This window comes from Penicillium mononematosum, assembly GCF_028829835.1.
Source record: "Penicillium mononematosum strain IBT 11891 chromosome Unknown utg000005l:1.0-9366267.0:1.0-9372171.0, whole genome shotgun sequence".
Lineage (NCBI taxonomy): Eukaryota > Fungi > Ascomycota > Eurotiomycetes > Eurotiales > Aspergillaceae > Penicillium > Penicillium mononematosum.
Window position 1 is genome coordinate 1,070,301 of NW_026643275.1, and position 27,452 is coordinate 1,097,752.

The window sequence follows — 27,452 nt, forward strand, 5'->3', positions numbered from 1 at the left end:
TGACTCTCCGGAGTTTGTATTATCTTATCCATTCGGATTAGGGCTTGCTTGAGAAGTGTAAGGCACTATTAGAATAATTTCATGTTATAGTACTCCTTTATATAAAGTCTCACACATACGACCATAGGGTGTGGAAAACAGGGCTTCCCGTCCGCTCAGCCGTACTTAAGCCACACGCCGGTGAGTTAGTAGTTGGGTGGGTGACCACCAGCGAATCCTCACTGTTGTATGTCCGTGTTCACCTTTTTATTTTTGATTCGCTAGGAAATCCCCCTCTTGCCGCCCTACCCTTCAGTCCATTCAGCCCATTCAGCCTATTCACCTGAATCCCGTGAACACCACTATTCTACACCCACCTGAATATCCTACACGCCCCTGAATCGCTGACGTGTTCTTCCCCCTCTTCCCCTCCTATACTGAATTTTTCTTTATAGGCGTGTTGTTTTTATTATACCCCTAGTACTAATTCTACTGGTGAGTGGCTTATATGCGGTCGATAGTTCGGGTGGGTGGTATCGGCCGGGGGTACCTCTTGCGCACCTACCCTTCTTACTCCCGGTCGACGCTAAACTGGCGCTTACCTATTTCTTATAGGGCAACATCTACCCAACTATAAGCCGCATATATATATAAGCCGAGTATTCTGCACGGTTAATGGTCAATGCGCCCTCAGCACGTAAGCGACACACTAGGGTAAGTGCGCGTGAACTGGGTGAGAGGTGAGGATAGAGGGACAATTCTCACTCTTAACGCGATAGGGGCTAACCTACTTTAAGCCTATGCCCGTCCTGACAAATGACATGAATATAAGTCTAGAGGCCCTTCTTTTGCTCTGCTATAATTTGCTTCTATCCGAAATATATTTTTTTTCGAAATAGTCCCGGAGTGACTTGAGTGTGACGCACATGCCGTATTATATAGAATCACACGTGAATGTTAAAATGAGAAGGAAGGAAAACGATAACCATCTCTACTCCGGCGAGCTAGCACCTACTAGATAGAGACATCGCGTTCGCGCCATCTTTCTATTACCTTTTGTTTCAGTTTATTCTCACTTTATTCTCACTTCATTCCTACATAGATGCTATAGTCTAACTTGAAAAGGTACACTGACACAGAATGTAGATGTGCTAACAAGATGAAAGAGGGTGGAATTAGGCCGTGAGGAGTACGTGGGGAATGAGAGGGTCTCTCTACCAACTATTAATTATGGAACTTGGCGGATGGGTCGGTCCGGAGTAGTTCGCGCGTAACAAGCAGTTCTGATTCGAGGCTGATCTCCTCCTCACCGCAAATCACGTCACGTCGTGCCAAGACAACAGAGGAAGAGAAAGGGAGGGGAACGGGCCTAAATTAGGCCAGATTGCCAGAATCCCTCTCTTACACTCCTTATGAATCCTTGCCTAAGGTAAATCTATTGACGTTGCCAGAAGCACACGAGAGCTTGTATTTGCAATTGATTGACAACCATGCAAAGATTCTGAATGAAGGAGCCACACGAGGCCTGACTATAACCTTGGCAGATGCGGTTGATCAGCTGAATCAAAGGTGCTGGAACGCGCTTCGGCGCTGGAATGAGGACGAGACAAGCAGAGACGGTGTCGCCATCACGGATATGTTGTATGTAAACAGTTTCTTGCGATGGGTTACTGTTCCTAGGAAAGAAACATTACAAGATGCAATTGGTCATACAGCTAGCTGCTTGTATGAGAGCGGTTGGATATTGCATTGGTGAAATTCAAGTCTGGGATGGTGCTGGGGATCGACCGCGGGCTTCTGGATCCAACTCTGTTGTGTTAGTCACAGGTGGCACTTGGGATACCGATATATTTCTCGAGGACCGGACAGCTGTGTCATGCCAACTTATATTCATCATTATCATTTCAGCACAGCAGGTGGAATGTTCTCAAACGCACTGGGAAACAAAGTCAATATCCCTCCAGAAGTGTTTCAGACTCTCTTTGAATACACACATTCTCATGTCAAATCTCAGCTGCGTCTAAACTGGAAAGCTACAACACCATCTGAAAGTCAAAGATTTAGGGGGGAATAAAAGCGACCAGTTGCATTTTGACGACCGTGCAGGGACCAAAAATCTATTTGTGGAACCCGAATGGACCTGTCGGGAGACCACATCGACGCCTATTTCCAAGAGATTGGCCTCACTTTTTTTTCCCGAAATCTGCGCAACGCCTTGGTCCGTGCTATGAGCAATTATCAAACCCCGACAGCTTGGAATACATTCTCCAACGAAACCGTGGTTGTGACAATAAGCAGCAAAAAAGGGACTGGGCAACTTTCAGTGTTATTACAGTATCTATCGTTATTTCTGCCTCCTCAGTCTTGGCTGGCGAAAGCTTCAAGAATCTCCGACATTGCGTTGACCTTAACCTTGAAGATGGCGATCACTGGCAGCGCGCTATCTGTCCTATGGTCGATGATATCCTTTCAGGGAGACTAGATCTCAGTCGTGCTGTTTTCTTTTTAGCCGCTGTCCATGCTGGTTGCGATACCCTACCAAGTCAAAATCTCAATTTTGAGGAAGACCTTGTCGGCTGGAGACATGGGATATTTACAGTACAACCTGCTGTTATTGCGGATATGGATCCTGCCTCAAATGCACCAGTATTGGGATGCTACCAAGGATTTTGCCCAAATATAGCAGTTCGGCCCAATGGTGCGATTATCAGCAGCAGTGAGAGCCTCTATGTTGAAAATATCCCGAGACCAAAAATCGATAAATCCGACACCTCGGTTCAGGATTTGTCCTTGTCAACACCACACATCGATTTTCCAGAGAAGAGATATACAGATAGCCCGTTGTACTTGAGTATTGAGCGCTCTCCATTTGCAGATGATCCCGAAATTCTCTTTAATGGGCGTATCGGAGGTCGCTCCACAGGGACCGCTGGAATTAAAGATGCAATGATCACCTTAGTTTTGAGCCAAGGTCAAGAAAATTGTTCTGGCCATGAAAGTATGATCAAAGTGGTAAACATCACCGCTTCCAAATGGGTGGCTAAAAGATTCACAAACCGGTTGGCCAGTGGGGCAATCTTCATTCTTTTATCTCAGTCAGTGAGAATCCGTCCTGGGCGCTATTCTTAGCTGGCCAGTCATTTCATTTCGATGGAAGAGTTGTGCATTATTGCTTCAATTGCGCGGCTAAAGGAATGCTTCCCGGGTCCGTGCTCATTGGGATTTAATGAAAAATTCTCGTTCTTTCATCTCACTGTTATCTTGCGCTAAACAACAGTATATAGGACAGGACATTGAGTAGGTGAGATGGTCGGAGTTGATTTGATCCAGGACAGCCACTGCCTAATCATTTTACGCGAGATTCACGTCATACACGTATATATTCAATTCCTTATCTTTCCAAGCGAGTTCTCGAGATCGGATAGACCAAAAATCCGCTCTGGAACCGTAGGCCTCACCCCCGAGACTTGTTCCGGCAACGTAAGCCTGAGAATAGGTGTTCTCTCAAGTGAAAAAATTACTTGCACGAATATCAAGCTGAGAGAAGATCACCAGCAACTCCGCATATGTCTCCTGGCCATCCACAAGATGCGGATAATCCGTCTGCAACCTTTGCATGAGAATCAGACCTCGATCCAGATGCCATAATGCTTGTTGGACATTGCCGATCAAACACTCGAAAGTATAGAATATGAGGCTGCAGATAAGCGCAATCTCAGCTGAAGGCTGCCGGGTAAGATGTGCACGAAGCTGAGAGTGCGATTTGGTAGTACGCTGGATATGTTTGACTGAGACTTCAAGCTGCGGTGATCTAACAAGCATATAGTCGCAATACAGGGAAGTGAGCGCAACAATAGAATTGCGGATAACGGATTGGCCTTGACATCTCTGTAGAATGAGGTTCGTCCACAGCGTAGTATCCGAGAGTCGAGATAAGGAGTTGGCTGCTTCGCGACAGTAGAAATAAAGTAGTTCGCGGTCAGCGCGACTGCCGGGTACTTTAAAAGGAATATTGTACATTTTGATTTCAGGTTGGGAGCTGGAAGCTTGGGGATATCCGGGGCAGCTTCGTCCGGCGGAAGTGCACCGGCGACATCTGGGACGTTGCTCGTCGCATTTTATTCGGTGGGTTCTGACTTAGTTAGAAACAGTGTACTGAGCGTTAGCCAATTAATATGAGATAGATCGAGGGATAAGAAGCAAACGTGGAAGGATTGACTCAAATCTAGAAACACTCAAAGGCAGCAAGGTTGAAGTGTTGTGTCGGCGTGGGCCGTATTATAAAAAATGTAGGGTCCAATCAATGGTGTTCAACTCTCTGTATTGCTATATCGACTTTCCTAACAATTTATATGAGCCGTCGATTACTAATCTAAAATTATAAAATGCGTAGGATCAATGGATCCTCCGGTATGCCGGTATACTAATATATCTATTCCGACACACCCCCTTAGCGGTTATAGTATATATACTAAGATCGCTACACTTTATATATTAGTATACTATATGATCTATTCTCTTCCTTAATTCCTAGGTTATAAAATAGCCTATATTAACTATCCGAAGTAGTCGTATAAAGTTCTTATACTTCTATCTAGATAGTAGCTTTATAAGGCTATTAGTAACTATATTCGCTATCGCTACCTAATATACTATAATACGTCCTACTCTAACTTCCTACTTTAGCTAGTAGTAGTATATATCTATATACTATAGCTTCATTTTAAAGGCTATATCCTCGCCTATTAAAAGGCTAATCGTCCGTTTATTATTATAGTTAATAGTTAGATAGTAAGATAGGATAAATATAAAGTTATTAAATAATCGCTACTATTATTAGAGCTACTTTCCTATTTCTATTAGGCCTAATAGCTCTACCTCTATAGTCGAGATTATTACTATAGGTTATTTACTAGCTTTCTAGTTAACTAGGCCGCTATATACCTAGTAGATATATCTAGCTAAGCTCTTTCTATTAGGGTAGTCCCTATATAAAATATCGCTTATAAATTATATTAAGTCTATTCCTATACTAGCTATTCTAGTACTATATTTAATAGCTAGATTTTAGATAGTATAAAGATAGATAATAACTCGATTAGCTACCTACTAGTACTAAAGACCTAGATTTATAAAGAACTATATAAGCCGAGCGGTAGCTTTTATAATATCTAGTCTAGTAATTATAGTAATATATCCTATAGATCTAACCTTCTACTAGTATAAATAGATCTCTTTTAGTATAGCTATACTTTAGTAGGGTATTAATTTATTAACTAGTAGTAGTATATAGATAGGTAGATAGTCTATTAGCTTATACTAGGTAGTAATACTTATTATATAGCTATCCTAATAGAGCTAAAGCTTCTTCTACTATCTATCTCGGATAATCTAGATATTAAGAAACTATACCGCTTCTTTATAATCTATTAGCTTCTAGTATATTTCTAGATCTCGCTCTAGCTACTATACTTATACTTTAGTAGTACTATAACTAGCGATTAGAATAATATCTATATAGAAGAAGACTAGTAAGCCCTATCCTATAAAGATATAAGGATCTTCTAGTATCTACTATAACCCTAGCTTATATAATATACTTACTACTTCTCGCTACTATAGTTTTAGTAAGATATATAGTCTATATAAAGTATAGTGTAGTTTCTAGTACTTATCTAGGATTTAGAACCCTTCTAGTATATAGGTATACGTCTCTTTCTTATCTAGCTTACTATTTAAGAATATAGTAATAGTATCCCGCTATTATAAATCTAGATTAAAAGTAGCTACTAATATAAAGATTATCCTTACTATTCTTACTACTAATATAGTAGCCCTTTTCTCTTTATAGGAAATAGTTTTAAGATCTCTTTATATATAGATATAAGCCTTTAGTTTTAATAGGTAGCTATCTTAGTTAAATTTATATAAGAAAACCTATAGTAGAGGAAGGATCTACTTCCCTCTATCCTTTAGCCTATTAATAATTTTAAATATCTCCTTTTTAGATAGCGAATTAATCTCTTTCTTTATTACTATAAGGAAGCCTTCCTAATATAGGTAATTTATAATATCCTTCTAATACTTCGGCGGTAGAAAAAAAATTATCTCGATAATAATAACTATCCGGTTTCTCTATATATAAACTAGCGGTAAAGGTATAGAGTAGAGCTAAAGGCTCTTCTTTCTATACTATAGTAGTTATTATATATATAAAATCATTATCTCTTCTTACTCTATATATTCGTCTTCTACTTAGTATATTACCGGTATTAATATTACTAACTATCTCTCTACTTAGTACTAGTAGTTTAGACTATAGCTACCTTTCTAGCTCGTCTTCTATAGAATTAGGAGTAGGTTTATACTAAATCTAATCTTTATACTAAATCTAGTCTTTATACTAAGTCTAGTTTTAATACGCTAGATCTTCTTAATTAGCCTATATATCTACCTTTTAATTAGAGCTAGTACTCGCTTCTTCTTCCTATAGTAGAGTGATTAATAGTAGTAGTAGCTCCTAATCCTTTAGAAATATATCTAATAGTACTATATATACTAGTAGATAGCTAGATATTAGCTAATATACTTCTTTTTTTATCCCCTAATTTAGGGTAGTCTCTTATTAAGCACTTACTTTACTAGTTATTTCTTAAATCACTTCCTAAAGAGTATCTTATATTTATTAAAGATTCTCCTATACTTACTAAGGACTTTCCTACTAAAGATTATAGTATTAAAGGTTATACTACTAAAGATTATCCTAATCCTATATACCCCGACTTTCCTCTATTATACTAGTCTATTAACTAGTGATTTTATAGTTAATTACTTAAGCGATCTCTTTAGTAGTAAGTTCTTATAGTTATCTTACTAAAGGTAATAGAATCGGCCGATACTAATTATACTTAGATATATACTTTTAGGTTTTATTAATAACTATATCTCTAATATACTTTACCTTTCTACTATATAAAAACTAGATCTTCTAGATATTTAAGGTATAGTATCCTATTAAAAAGCTAATCTCTATTTAAAAGTATATTTTATTAGATTATATTTAATTCTTAATTCTATAGTACGCTATACTTCTATATAAGCGGATATTTAATAAATTAGTCTTTAATATTACTAGTATAAATTCCTTCCTAACTTCTTCCTATAGAACTACCTAGCGGTTTTTAGTAGTAATATATAATAGCGTATAATTTAATAATTATATAGCGGCGCTTATAAATTCTAGCTATAGGTCTTTAAGAAACTTCCCTTTAAAAGCGAGTATATATATATAGGTAATAATTATCCTACTAGATCTCTTAGTATATCTATTTATTTCTAAGTATCTAGATAGAGAATAATATACTAAGATACTATTAGCTATTAGACTATACTCCGCTACTCTACCTACTATAGCTTTATTATTATAGTAGAAAGCCTTAATTAGTAGCTTCTACTAATTCTTTACTAGCTATATAAACTCCTTTATTATAAGCTAGTATTCCGGTTTAACTTTATATATTATAATCTAATAGAACCTCGGTCCTTTTAGGTAGAAATAAGATATCTAACGATATCTATTATATACTAGTAGTAGTTAAATTAGATCGAAATATACCCTTCCGAATTATCTAAAGGTACGTTTAACTAGTCTTTTTAATATCTATCTCGGAGCACTTTCTATCTTATAGACTTAATATAGAGATTTCGGCTCCTTTATCGACTCTTTATCTTTAAGAATAATACTATCTACTATACTAAAAAGCTTCGCTATAGTATATAGTTTAATATAGGCTAAACGCCGATACTATAGTTCGGAAGAAGCCTTTAATTACTATAGCTTTACCGAGTTCTATACGCCTACTTAGGTAGTATATACCTATTATAGAGGAGTTTTACTAGGCTTATTAAAAAGCTAAAGATTAAAATAATCTTAGAAATATATACTAATAATAGGCCTATTATTAGGATCCTATATATAATTCGTCTTTTAACACTAAAGGCTACCTTTCTTCCTTAGTATCGCGTATAATACTAGATTTATATAGAAGCTAGATAAGTATAGAGTATTACTTAATATAATCTCTATCCTTCCTTTTACTAGGTATCTTCCTACTAGGCGAGCTATACCCCTACTAAATATCTTTATAGTACTATCTTTAGTTAAAATTTCTATATTATCTAAGGTAAAGTTAATAAATAAGCTCCTATTATTATAGATATATATACTCGATCCGATATCGAGAATCTATCGATTATATAGGGAGGGCTTATCACTTTTTACTATAGATAGTATATACTTACTAATCTATATAACTTTATACTTTTAATAGATAGTAGTAAAGCTAACCTAGTTAGTATATTCCGCCTTTAGCTAAGCTTTAGTAACTACTTTATTAATCTATTATTTCTAAACGAGGTCTTTTACTAACTTCTTCTTCACTTTCTCTAATATACGCTTATTAAATATATATCCCTCCGGTCGAATTACTTTATTTATAATATAGTAAATAGCGATCTTATACTTTAGATATATACTACTATATAGATAGCGTCTCTTCTTAAATAGGAACTTCTCTTACTTTACTTCCGGCTTTATTTTTTAGTATCCTTACTAGGTTAAAAATATACCTTTTAGAATATTAGTTAAGATTATAATTTAAATACCTATCTTATAATTTATAGCGCGGAATAATTCGAGAAGATCTTAAGTATTATATACTTTTTTATCTATAATAATCTCCTAATATTTCCCTTACTACTAGATAGGAAGCACCTCTTTTATAGCGTATAAAAAGTCCCTATTTATATCTCTATTATTAATACTAAAGCTAATAGCTTACTCTTTTAATAAGTTCTACTATTAGAGCTATTCCTCGATATCTCTAGTCGGCTTCTATATTATAAAAACCTTCTATTTTATATAGATCTCTTCTTTATATATAATCGATCGGGTAAAATAAGACTTTAAATATATAAGCTTATTATATAGAGTATAATATATAACTAAAGAGAGATAGTAGATTAGATTAAAGTATATAAGGATATATTTATTTATATCGCTTAGTCTTTTTATCTACTTCTCCTATCTTATATACTTCACTTTATATATATCTATATAGTCTCGCTAGATCCTTTAGTCCTTTTTATCGCCTTTTTTAGGGTATTCGGGTTCTACCGGTTCTTAGAGAGGCTTAGGCCGTTTATTAGCGGGATCGGTTATTAATAAGGTAAGGTCTAGATTATATAGATCCTATACGTTCTTTTATATAGTATATAGCTATATCTTTATAAACTAGGTAAGCTATTATAGCGAGTCCTTTAGTTTTTCGCCCTTTATAGCGGAAAGGATTGATACTACCTCTATTACTAGATTTAGGGGTAGCTTATATAGCTTTAGGATAGCTTTAGGGGTTATAAGACACTTCTAGTAGCGGGCTAGAAACTATATTCTAACTATAGTAGTCTTATTTAGTACGAACCGGGCTTATAACTATCGGCGTAGGCCGTATTATAAAAAATGTAGGGTCCAATTAATAGTGTTCAACTCTCTATATTACTATATCGACTTTCCTAACAATTTATATAAGCCGTCGATTACTAATCTAAAATTACAAAATGCGTAGGATCAATGGATCCTCCGGTATGCCGGTATGCCAATGCATCTATTCCGACATGTTGCGGATGCCTGGTTCCTAAGGCACCAACCTCTCCATAACGTAACTATTTCACAAGCCAGTCGGCCACACAAGCGAGCCGGCCACCCCAAAACATATAGTAAATGCGATAAATTACAACGTGGTATCTCAACAACGGTGGTATATAAAGAGTTTCCCTTATAGCTTAATGCTTTTTAGATGACATATAGCCTCTTTGCGGAATTTTAGGAGCATATACGACTTAGTGATTGTGATATATATATATAGCTTTTTACAACGTAATTTTCGGTATTTTTTGAAATAACGACAATGGAGCCTTCTGGTTTCTTTGAAATTGATACGTAGTGTTAATAGGTCTTATCAATGACTATCGACAAACGGGAAGATAGTATGAACATGTGGTTGTTGAGATATAAATGTGGAATATATCGCATTTACTATGGTGTTTTGGGGTGGCCGGCTCGCTTGTGTGGCCGACTGGCTTGTGAAATACGTTAGTTAGTTAGTCTAGATAGTTGTTGGGAGTTTGCTCCCTCTTCTCCCAATACAACTCTCTCCTCTCTGCATTCCTGAATCCTACTACTGTAGGCTTCACCATGAAGACTGCTGAGTAGGGGCGGAAGCCAGCCACCCCTATGAAACGGATTGCGTTTTGCTGGGCAAACTATGTAAATGTAAAAGGCACATAACGTATTTCACAAGCGAGTGGCCAGCACAAGCGAGTGGCCACCCCAAAACACCATAGTAAATGCGATATATTCCATATTTATATCTCAACAACCATATGTTCATCCTATCTCCCCGTTTGTCGATAGTCATTGATAAGACTTATTAGTACTATATATCAATTTCAAAGAGAGTAGAATACTGTCTTACTCTCATTTCAAAAATTACCAAAAATTACGTTCCTCAAAGCTAGAAATATATAATCGTAATATGAATTTTCCTAAAGCTCCCTATATATGCTAGATACCATATATAAAGCACTATGCTATGCTATAAAGAAAAGTCCCTATAGACCACCGTTGTTGAGTTATGAAGTTGTAATATATCGCATTTACTATGGTGTTTTGGGGTGGCCACTCGCTTGTGCTGGCCACTCGCTTGTGAAATACATTATATAAATGTTAGTTTTCTCAACAAAGTTACATTAGAATCTTTTAGAGGTCAGATCCCTTTGCTCTTCCATTGGTCAATCTTGATTTGCATGTAACTCGAGATCAATCCACACGATTTAATCTTTCTTTTCCGTTTCTGTCTCACCTTTCCGGTTCTTCGTTTCAGGGCCGATGCGAGCAACGCGCGCGTCTTCCAGTACCATTCGGCCTTGTAACGAATCCTCAAATACGAAGTTAGCCATATACGGCTTAGCACCGCATGTGATTAGGGTTTGAAAAAGCTCCTGAGTGTTTTCCGACACGGAAGGCGAAAGCGGTCGCTACTGTAGTGCTCGGCCTACTGCGAATCAAATCAATTTCTTTACAGTATGTCGGGTTACACGTGCCTTGCTAACGGATAGGTTGGCTGGCTCTCGATGGCCTATTGGTAAAACTGCGGGGTATCGACTGGGGACTGGCATGTTCACAGCACCCAAGTGCGCTAAATAGAGCGGCCCGCATTCCTCTGTGCTTCCCGTAGGCAACCGCAAAACTATATATTAATAGCCAATGACGAAAAGAGTACCTAATTTAGCGTCACTGCGCATGACAAAAGTTCCATGTATCTGTCTCTCAGAGCCTATCAAAAGCCGCTGAGCATCAACAGACGCCTGATAACCCCTCTTTTCATCCCGACGCAAACACAGCCCCGAGATAGCTCTCTACCATGCCTCATAGTGTCAATGCTCAATGGTATCAGTCCTTAGGCATCTCTCAATCCTTTAGCGCTGTCTAATTTCTATTCTGGGAGCTGCGCCACGCTATTATGGCGGAGCAGCCTCCCATGTCTACTGGGATCCTTCCAAGGCTCGACGTGCAGCCTAAGGTAATTAATACAAGTGGTTCTGCTCCAGATGCTATAAAGTAATCGAACAGAAACCTTTCATACCCAACAGTATATTCCGATTGATTGTCTCTAAATTCCCTGAATTCCATAAATTCATGATGCCTTCCCGATATTCCCATGTCGTAACTTCGCCCATGGCTCCTCTATCGGAAATCATCAAACTCGAACCGGAGAGAGAACCTTGGTGCGCCGGTTACGCTCCTTCACAGGGCCGTCGTTGTCACGCCCGCACAAATGCGCGCGGTCGCAGTTGGGCAATGATGCTTCTCAATGACGGTACCAAAGACCTTCGAGCCGGTCGGAACATCGATACACTGCTAGAAGATTTAGCCCCTCATGTTTTATGCACAAGGTTCCACCAGAGCCAAGCTTCGGATCTTTTGCGTCGTTGGAAAAGACAAGTCCGTACATATCTCGATTCGCACGTTGTTTCAACGCCATATACACGGCCAGTGAGAACATCATCCCAAATGATCTTCGAGACCGCTGAGGCGAATATGGAGGAGAGAATTGCCATTCTTCACCAAAGACTTCGTGATGCCAAGGAAGAGATCAGGCGCCTTAAGGTCGCTCAATCTGGCTTACCGGTTACTGGGAACCCACGTCATCACGGGGGTAGAAACATGAGCGCAGTCGTCAATCCCAGCAGCATGGGAAGCACATTGAGCCGAAATCCCCCAGTAAATCGTCCTAACGAGGCATTGAGAAGAGACTTGACAGAATCTTCTACCAACCAATCAGCAATCGCAGTACCTCGACCAGTTCAAGCCCAATCCAGTCGTCAAACAAGCGCTGTTTCTATCCCAAGTCCAAGATCATTGAACACACCAACTGTGCCTCGCGCCTTCAGTAGAACTGGTAACACGGCCAGCCAGGCTGAAACATCCCAGCCCAATCGCCGTGAGATTGAAGGAGGAATGTGGCATCTGTTTGAACAATTTGCACGGTTCGCAAGATGGAGACTGGGACGCAGAAGAGGGGAGCGAGAACAGTGGTGGCGATGACCACGGTGATAATGATCAAGACAACGATGATGAGGACGATGATGATGATGATTATGATGACGATGCTGATGCTGATTCTGACGATAATGATGACGATGCGGACGATGATGAACGCCTTAAAGAATTGGTTTGGTGCAAGGCACGCTGTGGAGTCAACTTCCACAAACAATGCATCGACCAATGGCTAGAAACGGATCACGCACCCACCTGCCCAGCATGTAGGAGTACTTGGAAACACTGAATGGGTAGGACATTTTTCCTTATGAAATGGTGCCTTTGATATAAATTATCGTTCAATGAACTACACACGAACCAGTGAACTTCCTGTTTTCAGTGTAAATACCTGATCTGCTTGAAACGCTGATAGAACAAAGGCACAAACCCCCCTTTTGCATAAACGGTTGCATCTGGGGTGGTGCGGTAAGCAGTAGCTGCCATTTGCTGAGAAGTTCGCTTCTGACTAAAATTTACAGATCCTGCGTCTTTTAGGCGACATGGCACATGGAGCATGAAATTTACGGTGGGTTCTGGTGCTCGTATCAGATGAAGTTCCTTCCCTTATTGTAAGGTTTCTTCTCCGTCCCCTCCCTCTTCTACCTGTTTTGTCACCTCCCTCGTTTTGATCTTTGGAATGGTTGTTTTTGGTGGTGGCAGGGGAAACAACAAGCGTCCGTAGTAGTGGTGGGTTGCACTATGTCCAACTATCACGATCTTCGGCGGCGCATCGGATAGCAAAACGGCCAACGGGGGGCTGAAGAAGTCTAGTGCTTTGATGGGGACTTCGAACTCCCGCAAAACATCGGGATGGTGTGGATTGTTTGCGGGTGGGCCGAACCTTAATGCAAATGCTTATCAGATCTTGTCAGATGGGCAGCGGGAGACATTTAAATGTCCTGAGATGAACAGTCATGGCACGTCGAGTGAGTGATGATTTCATCCGGCTGACGAGGCAGTCCGCGGGCATTCTGTGGAGGTGTTTGTTAGCAGGTACCGGCCCTACCTTGGAATACCTGTAAAATCCATGTAGCATGCATGTAGGTATTCAGCCCTTAACTCTCGACAAAATACATTATTCTCAACAAAAGCGGGTCCATTCAGCCCATTCACCTGAATGCCCTGAACACCATTATACTATACCTGAGTATCCATCCCCTCCCGTGCTGAAATATTTTCCCGCAGGCGTGTTGTTTTGATCACAACTCTCTGGTACTAATTTCTACCAGTTGATACATATCTCCTGGGTGAGATTCACCCCAGGTCGCGCGACGCCCGCACTGATCCCGTCATGTGACGAGGATCGTGATATGATTGGGTTACAGGTTGACTCTGGAACGCTTGGTCCCTTGGCAGCTGCACACAGCTCTAAAGATGTCTTCAGTTCAATTTGTTGCTATGGCTTTGTCGCCCTATAGACTCGCTACAGCTCTTCTATGATTATACATACGTCCCAGTGCAAATAGCAAATACCAGTCAAACTAATCACACTTATCAAACAAGCGAAACACTCACTCTTCTAGAGCTCATCTTTATGGTCACAACATCTGTTCTTAGGTACCCTCTCTTGGTATATATTGTTCTGAGCAGAGACAGCTTTAACTGCTATTTTTTTTCTTCTCCAGCATTTCTAGCGTGCGTTGCCAAGCACCATTTGTACAGCACGTCCACCTGCGCTGAACAGTTCTCCCCTTCTTAGCCATCAAGCCCTGGGGTCCTACATAGGAACCGCATCATGCAGACAGGCTCCGTGCAAATAACAGCAAGTCCGTGGGCCTCCACTTTCTCCCTTTTGGTCTATTCTCTCATGCCTGAATTTTTGCCAAGATGATCGTAGAAGACCTCAGTCTACTTGATACTGAGTTCAATGGACTCACTCGTGTCCTCGACAAATCGAGACAAGACCTTTTGTGTTGAGGACCGCATGGTATACTTCAAGCGTTTATGTCCGCTTGCGATATCCATAATTCACGACCTATTCAACATCAGACATCAACTAGAACAAAAGGGGCAGCCAACAGTGCGTCTCAAGACAACGAATATTCTACTTAGAGCAGCATCGAGAACCACTTGCCATTCATTTCAGCCTATGCCTCACCACCTGACCCTATCAGCAAAAACCAGCAATGCGAAGGTTGTGGTGGCCTATCCACCAAGAGCAAGGAACCTAGAAGAACAACGACCAATCCAGCAACAGCGAAAAGTTTGTAAAAACTCAAAGAGACTCCCAAAATCGCGACCTGGACAACACAAATTTTATAAATCGCCGAGTGTCAATATCGCTTAGGCTTCGGGAAGTTTTGACGCGTGTATAAGAGATCCGTGGGATATTTCACAGAGGGCATCGTCTGGAATATGTTTGCTTGAGAGGCTGTTAGTGAATTTCGAATGCTAGCGACGCGTATAATTTCATACTGTCACAGTGTTCAATATCGAGTGATATAGTGGTGTAAGGATTAGGACTTAAGCTAGGTGGTGAATTGATCTGGTCGTAAAGGAGACTGTCTGAGTCGCTCAACGTGGTTCATCTTCTACCTCTTTCCCACTTCACTACTATCTCAAAAATTGTTCTCCCATGTAACCCGTCAGATCAGCTCCACCCTATCTACTATTGATGACGGTGGCCTTAGTACCTAGAAGGCCATCGATAGCACGACACCTTTCGGGCTCACTTCAACATATAGCTATCAGCGGGCCGGTTAGCATCGTTGGTCTACCTACAGGGAATCAGCAAAAATGACGAGAATTAAGCTCTGTACCATTTGCCCAACCGAAGTAACCCAACCAGACTCCGCAGAAGCCTAGCACGGGCTTGTCCCACGGCTTGTCCCACTAGATATCTTGCTAGAATATGTTTCTAGGTGAGAGGAGTGAAAGATCTTTTGCTGCACTTGGGGGTGCCTAGGTATTAGGAAATTCGCATGGTTTTGGGTGGTGAATGTCGGTTGGCCAATAATATTCAATAAACGCTTTTCTCTCACCATGTTTTTAAAAGAAAATGAACGGATTAATCAGTATATTGTTCCTTCCCACCATTCTTTAGTCGGATAACCGATACAGCCAATTATTAAATCCCGGCTGTAGATCCTCTCTTGCCCGTTGACCATTATGCTATTACCACTTATAGGTCTTGTACCACCACAAGTCTATTCTTGTTTATTCTACTTGATGGACAGATACAGGGTCTACTGTAAAAGTATGAGGTTTCTGGTAAATGTCTTGTTGCGTGAAGAAGAAAGAAGACTATCTATAGTTACTAGACTAAAGTAGTGGGAGCAAATAGGGAAGTCACAGGACTTCCAACACTACTAATACCGTGGAAAGCATTGTGAAGATGTATGTTTCGATAACTCTCAAATAACCGTTGCAATTATCGTTTATCAATATCATGCCACTCTCTAAACAGTGTCTTTGCAACACTCGCACTTTTTTCCCGCATTTGAAGTTGGTATTCCAAATATTTAGACATCGAACTAGCAACAAGGCACCCCTAGACTATAGGAAAATATTGGTTCCCGTTTAGGGGTCACCCCTACTTGAGAATGCTCGATATCAGGAGTGCGAATCCTGGTAGAACAGGGTTTCCCGGAATTAACACTAATTAGTCTTTCTGATAAGTTGCAAAGGTAAGCTGACTCGCTATGACGAATCGTGAGTGTATGACCGAGTCCATGTATGTAGGACAAGAGAGCGGGTGGACTTCCAAGGTTACTACAAGATTAACTCACTTTCGCAGTGGATCTACTAACATCAATATTTCTGTCCATATTATATGCATGTTGTTTAAATTCCATACAAATAAATGACGATATTTTAGACCTATAAAAGTATCTTGGTTAAGTCATAAAACTCGGATATTACTTAATAATGCGCATGTCAGATAAAACAGCCTTGGAATGGCAGTATATCTCATATAAAAATTTCAGATTTATGGCGGTATCATAAAATATCCTGGGCTGTGAATAAATGGATTGGTGATACCTCCAAAAAGTCAAATCTACAAAGCCTCGACTCATTGGGAAGTATTATGATTATCACGCTGACGACTGCCGGAGTGTGTGGGTGGATCTCACCAGGGTATCCTATTGTAGAAAGTTATGTAGAAGCTCTCGGATCTACGGGAGCACTTACTCCTGCAAGTGTCCTTTTCCTGCGAGGGCAACATCTGCCAAGGTACATTGGCTCCGCTTTTATTTGCTGGTAGTCAAATACGAAACGTTAGGTTTGACTTCATGTACAACGGTTATAGTTAAAATAAACCGTTCTAAAATCAGTTTTTCACTATTTTCTTCATTGATAATTTTCCAAATTTGGACTAGAACCCTGTGGCTATATATGAAGCAGAATGTACTTCTAGGAACACAGATAATTTGCCACTTATCCAAAACTCATTCAGGATTGTTTGTCCTCCCAGGACTTATGATTACTTTGAAAATAGTTTTCGGGACACACTTTTTTGAGAGGGAAACGTTTTTGTGAGGGTTCTCTTAAGAGTAATGTATTTACATAAGATACCGGCAAGGAGCAAGTACATGTATCTCATAGCAGGCTACACGTCATACCTAGGTATGATACCGCGCTGACTTATTATATATAATTTCTATGACAAGCGCCCCAGGCCCAGTCCCATATGAAGCAAACGTCGAGATATAGGTAAAACAAACCAGATAATCCCACAGATATCTTCCAAGGTTAGATGAAGTGTGATGTGAGAAAGCGGAGATAAATGTTTAGAGGACTTTCTCTTTCTTTCAACTGTTTATGGTACCCACTCTCTTCGTGTTACAGGAGGTCACTTATAAATGGAGGTAGTACCTATGTAAAATATGAAGCTGGAGAGTCTACTATGACGATAGGAGTACCTTGGAAAATCCCTAGTTGCGTGGTGAATAAAAGGAGCCCCCTACAGAGCTAGAGACCACTAGTGCTGGGAGTAAACAGGGAAAATCAGCTCATCTTCTAAACAACTTGGCGACTTCGTCGGAAATATCGGAAATGTCGAACCTATAGTGCTATACCTAATAAGTTAAATGTTAGCCGGTCTAATATCCCGTTTAGGTAACTACTGGAGACATATAGTGTGGGTGGTTTGTTGCCCCAGGTAATATGTAGAATGACCAATTGATTACTCTACAGGTATCAGGTTCGCGTCCTAACACCGGCTAACGCAATCCTATGGTCACACAATACCTATGACGTACATATTACTTCGGCGAGTCCATAGATTTGTTCAAGTTGTATATAGGACCGGTAGCGGCAGTGTGAGTGGCTAGTATGTTGAGGCAATATGCAGAACGACCAATTGAACACTTGGCAGGTATTGGGCTCGAGTTCTAACACAGGCCTACACAATCTACGCATAGTTATATTTTGCATATTGCTTCAACCCGCCACCGAGGTGGTTGATCCATCCAAACTTACGTATATGTGGGTGCTGGAGACTAGGACCCGACTATAAGGAACAAAGGACACAAAATAATTAATTTAGAAGACTGGATTTAGGATTACCATGTGTGAGCGCATGAAAAACAACAAAGTAGTGAAAACCAAGTCCCTCCGTAGTCATCCTTACTCACTACCCACACTCCTTTTGTGTAGCTTTGGGAGCACAATAGATAGATATGCACCGGATTTGTCGGTCGACTGACGTTTGAAAGGACGAAGTCACTGTAGGAAGGAAGGAAACGAGAGTGTGGGCCACCCTTGAACTTGACTGGTTGGAGTTATGCTAAATGGAAGAAGAGGGAAGTGAGCATACGTAACACTCACACGAGAGTGGATGATCATGGACTGCATGGAGAAGGATGCGTAAATGAATCTAACGTGGAAGAGAGAGTTGGCAGGCCTAATCCTCAAGAACATCGCTGATGGTGGGCTCATCATTTAAATCTGTCCAAGTGCATATGGTGACTCTTGAAAAAAGGCTATCTAGGTGTATATAAAAGAGCTGATGGGAAGCAGTTTGGAAAGCAGTATGAAGATAAGAATAACAACTTGCTTCCAGCATCTCTAGAATCCATCGAGATATCAACAGACTTACGTGTTCTCTTTTTGCTATCTACAACTCTTGCTATGGCGTTTATCAATCGCGAGCCTATTGCTATTGTCGGCATTGGATGTCGTCTTCCCGGGGGCGCCACGAGCTCGAAGGAGTTTTGGGACGTACTGCGTGAAGGTAGAGACCTCGTCTCGGAAGTCCCGAGTGACCGATTTGATGCAAATGCCTTGCATGGCGATGACCCGGCAAAATATGGTGCCATTCGGAACATCAAAGGGGGATTCGTGGACAAAATCCAATCGTTCGATGCCGAATTCTTCGGTATCTTCCCAAGCGAGGCATCCAGGATCGACCCGCAACAGCGACTCCTACTGGAGGCTAGCATTCATGCGCTGGAGGACTCTGGCACTACTTTGCAAGAGGTGGCTGGATCACAGACAAGTGTCTTTGTTGGGATGTTCGCCAACGACTACCTTTCCATGCAAGGAGGAACAGAGCAGCGAGACAATGTTGGCCCCCATGCAGGAATGGGCACTCATGACTGCTCAATCGCTAACCGGGTCTCGCATCGGTTGGATTTACGGGGCCCAAGCCTCACTCTCAATACCGCCTGTTCGAGCAGCTTGGTTGCATTACATTTAGCCTGCCAAAGCCTTTGGGCGCAGGAGAGTGAGGCTGCTCTCGTTGGTGGAGTTAATGCCATTCTCCGCCCTGAGTCTACGATTTTGATGTCCAAGGCGGGTTTCCTTTCTCCAGATGGCGCTTGTAAATCATTCGACGCGGCAGGAAATGGCTATGTTCGTAGTGAAGGCGTGGGAATGGTCTTCTTGAAGCCTCTCAGTCGCGCGATCCAAAACAAGGACAGAATCTATGCCTTGGTCCGCAGCTCTCTTGTGAATCAAGACGGATACACACCAGAGGGGTTCACCGTTCCCAGCTTGACAGCTCAGACGGCATTACTACATTCGATCTACAAACAGTCCAACACAGACCCAGCCAAAGTCCGTTATGTCGAGGCCCATGGGCCAGGAACCCGAGTCGGGGATCCCATCGAAGCAAGTGCCCTTGGAAAGCAGATCGGACAGGCACGATCTAAAGATGAGCATCCTCTTTGGATAGGATCACTCAAGGGTAATCTCGGTCACCTCGAGGGTGCTGCTGGAATTGCCGGCTTCATTAAGGCTGTACTGGTCACCTTTCACAGAGAAATCCCCCCACAGGTCCATTTCACGAATCTTAATCCCGCAATTGACTTCCAGTCACTTCAGGTTGCAGTACCTACCCAGATAACCTCGTTGTCCTCAGATGGGCAACACAAGCTATGGGTTGGGGTCAACTCGTTTGGGGCTGGGGGGGACCAACGCGCATGCTATCCTCGAAGAAGCACCAGATAATATCGGTAGCTCCTCTTCTCCAGCCAGTCATGAGCCACGTGTTTACGTGCTTTCTGCAAGGTCTCTATCTGCCATGGAGCAGGTTGCTCGAGAGCTTGCCTCTTACCTACGACTCCAAAAGACCGCTCTAAATGATGTCGCATACACTCTCAACATGCGACGGAGTACTCACAACAAAATATCAGTCATTGCGGCTGAAGGCCTTAAGGACTTGTGCTCTAGACTTGACCAGCTAAGCTCTGGGCAAGTAAGTAAGCAAGTTTTGACGCTCCAGAGACGACCGGGAAGTTCTACAAAAACAGCCTTCTTATTTTCCGGTCAAGGCGGCCAATGGCTCGGGATGGGGATGGCCCTTGTAGATCAGGAAGTTACGTTCCGCGAGTCCTTGGCTGCATTTGATGAGATATTTATTGCACTGGGAGGGTTTTCGATCCGCACGGAGATGTCATCATGCGGGGGCGACCTAGAAAGAATGAACAAAACCACAATCGTTCAGCCAGCCATCGCAGCCATTCAGATTGCATTGGCGAGAATGTTATTGTCTTATGGACTCAAGCCAGACGCCATCGTGGGCCACTCCATTGGTGAAGTTGCTGCTGCACATATTGCTGGTGCACTGAGTCTAGAGGAAGCTGTCAAAGTAATTTATGTTCGATCACAGATCCAGAACAAGGCAGCAGGCACAGGAAGTATGCTAGCAGCCGGGATAACATCGAAGATGGCAGAGCAACTTCTTCAGCGGCATCATTTGGGAGGAGTTGTGGAGATTGCAGCTCACAACGGCACTGAAATGACGACCTTGACTGGGCCTACGGCGGAACTGGAGCAAATTAGCAGTATTCTCGAGGCTCAGGGAAGCTTTGCTCGATTCGTCAAAGTGAACGTACCCTACCACAGCCGCTTCATGGATCCTCTGGAAAACGAACTCGTTGCCGCCCTATCGTGTATTCAAGGGAACCCGACCAAGACCAACTTGTACTCCACTGTCACCACGCTGATTGAGCCCGGCACCCACCTTTCGGGTGACTACTGGTTCCAGAATGTGCGTAGGCCAGTGCTGTTTCGGGAGACCATGGAAAGAATGTTAGAAGACGGTTACGATTTCCTAGTAGAGATTGGGCCACACCCTGTCTTGGTCTCTGGAACCCGTGGCATTGCTGAATATGCCAAGCGATCCGTTCACATCTTGCCAGCGATGATCAGGGGAAGTGAAATTGACCCTGTCTCATGTGTCATCGGAGCGGCACACGCGACCCGCGTTCATGTGGACATTGAGTCCTTCAATGGTGGCGGGGGCCGGTTTGTTGATCTCCCATTATACCCTTTTCAACGCCAGGATTACTGGTTCGAGAACCCGGAGGCTCAGCAACGCCGGCTTGGTCAAAACAAGCATCCGTTCCTTGGAAGCGTTCTTCGTCTGACTGACGCAAGTCGTGGTGCGGTACGACTCAGGTTGAGCACAGGCGTGTCTCCCTTTCTCGCCGATCATGTTATAAATGGGGCGGTTGTATTTCCTATGACAGGACATGTGGAGTCCGCATACTTGGCTGCCCGGGAGCACCTGCCACATATGAGAATCTGGCTGGAAGACTTGAGACTTGAGCGTCCTGTGATCCTGGCATCTGCAGAAGATTTCGCTCCGCAAGTGTTGCTGGAAATTACATCTGCTGCGAATGACTTTGTGATAAGTTCGCGTCCCGCAGGCTCGACCCCCGAGGTACCATGGCAGGTTTGTTCTCGTGGACGGATTAACGCGTTTGGCGAGCGACCGGGTGCTGTTACAGAGGCATTGGAAAGTGTAAGGTCTCGAGTGCAGACCGGGGTGGAAGTTGATCCTGAAAACTTTTACTCCAAACTGGAGGAGTCAGGTCTTCGGTATGGAGAGGCTTTCAGAGGAGCCCAAAAGATATGGCGGCTAGGGGACGAGATTTTCTCACATATTAAGCTCCCCAGTTCTTTGCGTGCGGATGCGGCACGTTTCGTATTTCACCCGGCGCTCTTGGATACTGCCATACATATGATTTTCGTTGATAAGGGCCAGCACGGTGATTTGCGGTATGTCAACCTCCCTTCCCACCTTGAACAGATCGAGATATTCGAGGCAGCGGAGAGTATCACATCCGCATTTGTGCATACCCATATCACGCTCCATGATGATACTTTCCTGCGCTGCAATACATCTGTGTATAGCGAAAGTGGTAAAATCCTTGTCGTGGTAACTGGATTAACAACAAAACGCATTCCGGGTGAGCATGTGCCGCGGCTCCTGGAACACGAAGTATGTTTCCAACCGGAGGCTCAGGACGGGCTGAGTAAACTACAGGCGGATTTCGACAACGTGGTGATTCTTGAACCAGAGAGAGGTGATATTGACTGGCAATGTACCATCCAGAGAACGTTTCCTTGCGCCCAGTTGCATCAGAAGACTCTGGACGAAGTTGACGAAACATGGAAACCGACAGAATGGCCGTTCCTATGGGACGCTCGTTTACTTGTCATGATTCCGGCGTTCATTTCTGGTTCATACTGCCGGGAGTTTCACCACACAGTGGAGGCCGTCATGAAAGTGCTTCTTCGCGTCGCCACATGGCTCCATGAGAACCAAGGGGTTCCCACGCTTGTGATTGTGACCAAAGGCAGCTGCATGACGCCAGAAGATTCACAATGTGATCCCATTTCCTCTGCTGTACAAGCAGCTGCCCGAGTAATGGCAAACGAGCTGCCCCGAGCCCGTATCCGCTGTGTGGATCTTGCACTAGACGAACATCGCCAGAATATCCCATTACTAGAAGAAGAGTTACGAACGAATCGGGTCGGTCATACCGAGAGTGTTGTGGCGATACGACCCGAAGGTCGATTCTTCAAACGAATCGTGGCAGTGGATCCTGGAGAGGAGGAGAAACGGGTAGAAAAGCGTCTGCCTGCAAGAGGGGGGGCATATTTTTCTGATCCCGGTGCCAACGGGACCGTCGACAATGTCATTCTACGGCAGAAAGTTGAAGAGGATTTGAGACCAGATGATGTGAGTATTGAAGTGCACGCAGTTGGGCTAAAAGTCAGAGATACAATGGATGTTTTCAGCGTGCCGAGTGAGCAATCGATCTCTGGAAGCCTTGCAAGTCAAAATATGGGAGCCGAGGTTGCCGGCCGAGTTGTGGCGATTGGTAAGAATGTGCAAGACATTAGAATTGGCACTCCGGTCATGGCTCGAGTGCCAGAAGGCCTTGCAGGGCTCGCAACTGTCCACCGTGGCCTGCTAGCGGTTATCCCTCCCTCGTTGACATTCCCCGAGGCGGCCTGTGTCCCAGTAGCATTCACAACAGCGTATTATGCCTTGGCATACCTTGGCAGACTGGAGTCTGGAGAACGGCTTCTCATCCATTCAGCAGCTAGTGGGGTGGGTATCGCGGCAATTCAGGTGGCCAAGCACCTGGGTGCTCGTGTGTATGCAGCAGCCGAAACCCCTGCCCGTCGCGCGTGGGTGTTACAGATGGGAGTGGAAGCCGTATTCGACTCAACTTCGACATCATTTCACGATCAGCTCAAGGCGGCAACCGGAGACAAAGACATGGACGTGGTGCTTTATTCACCTTCTGGTACCATGTTATCGCAGTCGGTCGCATGTCTTGCTCCATTCGGCCGGTTTCTGGCGATTGGAAAGACGGATATCTACCGGAATATGAGGCTCGGCCTGGAGCAATTCGCCCAGAATGGTTCGTTCTTTGCTGTTGACGTCGATAGACTGGCAATCAAAAAGCCATATTTACATTATCGAATGCTCAATGAAGTTTGTGCCCTGTTTGAAAACGGCCAGCTGGTCCCACTGCCGGTCACCATATACCCCATCACGGAGATGTCCACGGCTATGAAGGCAGTTTCCCGGTCTGCGGTAATTGGAAACATTGTCTTGGAATTACCAGACAACACTGAAGTTGCTACAGCACCACCAACTCAGCTAAAGCTCCGAGGGGATCGAACTTATATCATCACCGGCGGTGCAAGTGGGCTAGGTCTACAGTTCGCCAGGCTCCTGGTCAATCGAGGAGCTCGTCATCTCGTGCTTGCCAGTCGCTCAGGGCCAAAGTCCGAAGAAGATCATGCGAATATTTTAGATCTGCGGCGTCACGGAGCCAACGTGAGGGTTGCGCAAACAGATATTAGTAGCCTTGAGGCTGTAATGTCGCTCTTCAGTCATCGATCGGACTGGCCCCCTATCGTAGGGGTGATTCACTGTGCAGGCATCTTGGGAGATATATATGCCCATGAGACAACGATGGATGATTTCTGGCATGTGTTCAAGCCCAAGGCATTGGGTTCATGGAATCTGCATCTAGCTACCCAGGACATGAAACTGGATTTCTTTGTTATGGCTTCATCTATCGCAAGTATTGTCGGGCTTACAGCACAATTCGCCTACGCTGCTGCGAACCAGTACCTAGATGGACTGGCACATTACCGTCAGGCAGCTGGCTTGCCCGGGTTCTCTCTCAATCTTGGCTTGCTAGGATACTTTGCGGGCATGTCTGAGAAATCGACTTACAACGACAAGCTCCACGAAATCCTACAATCGCTAGGATTAGTGACCACGTGTCTTCCAGCAGTTCTATCCGCCTTTGAGCGTGGCATCCTTCATGGTACTACACAACGACTGGCTCTTAATCTCGATTGGCCTATGTTCCTCACAGCGTATCCCCATCTGATTCGAGATGGTGCTTTCATGGGGCTGAAGAATGAGCAAGCCAAGTTAGGCAGTTCAGGGTCCACCCGATCAATCTTCAATATATCTGGTCTAGAGCGAGTGACCATGATTGCCGATACATTATGCTCTGGACTGGCCAAAATCATTGGTGTCGAGCCGTGCCGGATTTCCCTCACGGAGAAAATCAGCCAATACGCACATGACTCCCTTACTCTCACACAACTGCGAGGCGTGATTTTGCGTGAACTTCGAGTTACATACCCTCTCATGAGGCTCTTCGAAGCGCCCAGTCTCCAGGAAATTGCAGTGGAACTCAACAGCTCATTTCAAACCGACCATGCTGAAGGTGGGAACGGTACTGATGCTGCCAACCACATATCTGAACAAATGCCCTCTGCGGGACTATCAGTATTGTCAAAATGGTTCATTGGCGGCAAAATAGCCAATGACTCTTCCCCTCGCCTTGTGTGTTTCCACTCAATGGGCGCTTCAGCCTCTCTCTTCGCTCCGTTTTTGGTGGATCCACCGCATGGACTGACCGCAATTGCAGTGCAGCTGCCAGGTCGAGAGAATCGATCCGAGGAAGCGATTTTAACCAACATGTCTGAAGTTGTTTCCGGCATCCTTGGCGAGATGGAAGAAGTAGTGGGTGCTCCACAGGCTTTTTGGGGCCACTCCTTTGGAGGAATTATTGCTTTTGAAGTGCTCAGAGCCCTCAGACGACAAGGGAAACCTCTTCCACGCCTTCTTATAACCGGCACCATAGCGCCCAATCTCATCAAAATTTGGCAGAAGCGAGATGTGATAGTCCAGGTCATTACCCAGGACTTCAGCCCCGAGTATACGTTGGCTATCTCTCGTTATATTGATGATGTCGAATTTCTTCGCTCAATATTACCGGCGATGAGGCGGGATACACCATTGCTTCTTAACTACCGTTTCACCGAAGAGGATTCACTAGATATACCGATCACTGCTTTTGCCGCACGCCAGGATGAAGTGGTGTACCCGAACGAAGTTGCTGCTTGGAGCACACAAGCGAAAGAGTTCAATCTTGTTGAGGTGGATGGAGATCATTGGTTCTTGCATAGGAACCGAAATATATTGCGAGAGACATTGGCCGGGTGGGTGAATTAGACTGTCCACAGTCATTTCGTTTTTAGCGATGGTACCAAGATATAGTAAGCTCTACAGAGGATAAATGAGGACCGACACACAGCGAGTGTCAAGGCTGATAAATGGTGAAAAAAGTGTGATGATCTTATATGTTAGCAGACCTCTGTAGATATTAGATAGCCCGTTCTAAGAAAAAGAACTCTTTGTTTTCTCTTATTCCGCCATCTCTCTCGCTTGTACTAAATCGGTATTATATTCATTCGTTACATTCCCTAGCTTTCTCTGATCCTAACGTGTGGGAAACCTTTATTTTTGTGGTCATATGACTTCCTTGACAACCCAGGAAGATTGTGGAAGGCTTTAATATTTTGTTGAGATATAATGATCCAAGAGATATAATGATCCAATACCAATAATACAATCATGATCGATATATTATAAGAGCATCCCCCTTAGCGCGCATCCCCTACATCCATCCTGTATCGGCCCCAGCAAGTGTAATATGAAACGAGGAAAGCTACTTCATCTTAATCATGGGGAAAAATCGTGAGTATTCTTATCGCGACTAATGTGCGTCTTGTGGAACTGGCTTTGAGTCTGAATGTTGATATCTCTCAGTAGTTATATGATTGGTCTCCATAGTAGTAGACTTCCATAGTCTCTCTCTCTGTTTCGTCCCCTCTTGATAGTTCCATACTTTCCACAATACACATATTGTGCTTTCATGATCTCGTCTACTTCGTTAATTCTAATATGTCATAAGCTCGGAGACTCGTTATTGATCTGATATCACGATCTGTTAATATCTAGACCTTGCCAGCTCCCATGGACCCACTCCCATAGGACAACGCTAAACCTATTTAAGCAATATAAATACCTAAATAGGTAGTGATAATCGGCTTTGGCGTTGATTTTGACCGCCAAGACTTTCTCACGGGAGTGATGGGCGGATTTGTATAGCAGGAAAAGCTTCATATCTTCTATATCCTAGTTATCTAGAATATATTAGCGAAATTTGTCTTTACTTTTATCGCCTAATAGGGTTATAAATAGCGTTAGTTCGATATAGTTACTATATATTGAAGAGGGGAATGCTCAAGGCTGTATGCTCTGCGGCATACGGGTCGATTCAGCACGTGTAGTTCAGCTTCATGCCCTATCTTGCATGCAGAAGGTTCTCAGAGCACTGTCCAAGAAGTGGATTCAAAGAGGTGTAGGAGTGTGTTATTTCAATCTGTATCTATCTGCTACTTGTAACCTCAAAATCTCAATACTCGCTTATATAATACATGAATCAAAACCTAAGAAATCAGGCAAGGGTGATATGTCGGAATAGATGCATTGGCATACCGGCATACCGGAGGATCCATTGATCCTATGCATCTTGTAATTTTAGATTAGTAATCGACGGCCCATATAAATTGTTAGGAAAGTCGATATAGCAATATAGAGAGTTGAATACCATTGATTGGACCCTACATTTTTACAATACGGCCCACGCCGATAGTTATGAGCCCGGTTCGTACTGAATGAGACTACTGTAGTTAGAATATAGTATCTAGCCCGCTGCTAGAAGCGTCTCGCAACCCCTAAAGCTATCCTAAAGCT

At 43.1% G+C, this 27,452-nt stretch overlaps 3 protein-coding genes across 3 annotated transcripts; 2 read left to right on the forward strand and 1 right to left on the reverse strand.

The window, feature by feature from the left end:
* Window positions 1-3,483: 3,483 nt before the first annotated feature.
* On the reverse strand, window positions 3,484-3,999 carry N7519_008532 (uncharacterized protein; the record flags this gene model as incomplete). The annotated part of the gene is made up of 1 exon (XM_057295308.1): window positions 3,484-3,999. One exon carries the CDS (start codon window positions 3,997-3,999, stop codon window positions 3,484-3,486), a length of 516 nt encoding a protein of 171 aa, XP_057143190.1.
* Window positions 4,000-11,737: 7,738 nt separating this feature from the next.
* On the forward strand, window positions 11,738-12,884 carry N7519_008533 (uncharacterized protein; the record flags this gene model as incomplete). Its single annotated transcript, XM_057295309.1, has 2 exons — window positions 11,738-12,539; window positions 12,595-12,884. 2 exons carry the CDS (start codon window positions 11,738-11,740, stop codon window positions 12,882-12,884), a joined length of 1,092 nt encoding a protein of 363 aa, XP_057143191.1.
* A 5,825-nt stretch (window positions 12,885-18,709) lies between these two features.
* Window positions 18,710-25,865, forward strand: N7519_008534 (uncharacterized protein; the record flags this gene model as incomplete). The annotated part of the gene is made up of 2 exons (XM_057295310.1): window positions 18,710-19,909; window positions 19,941-25,865. 2 exons carry the CDS (start codon window positions 18,710-18,712, stop codon window positions 25,863-25,865), a joined length of 7,125 nt encoding a protein of 2,374 aa, XP_057143192.1.
* Window positions 25,866-27,452: the final 1,587 nt, after the last annotated feature.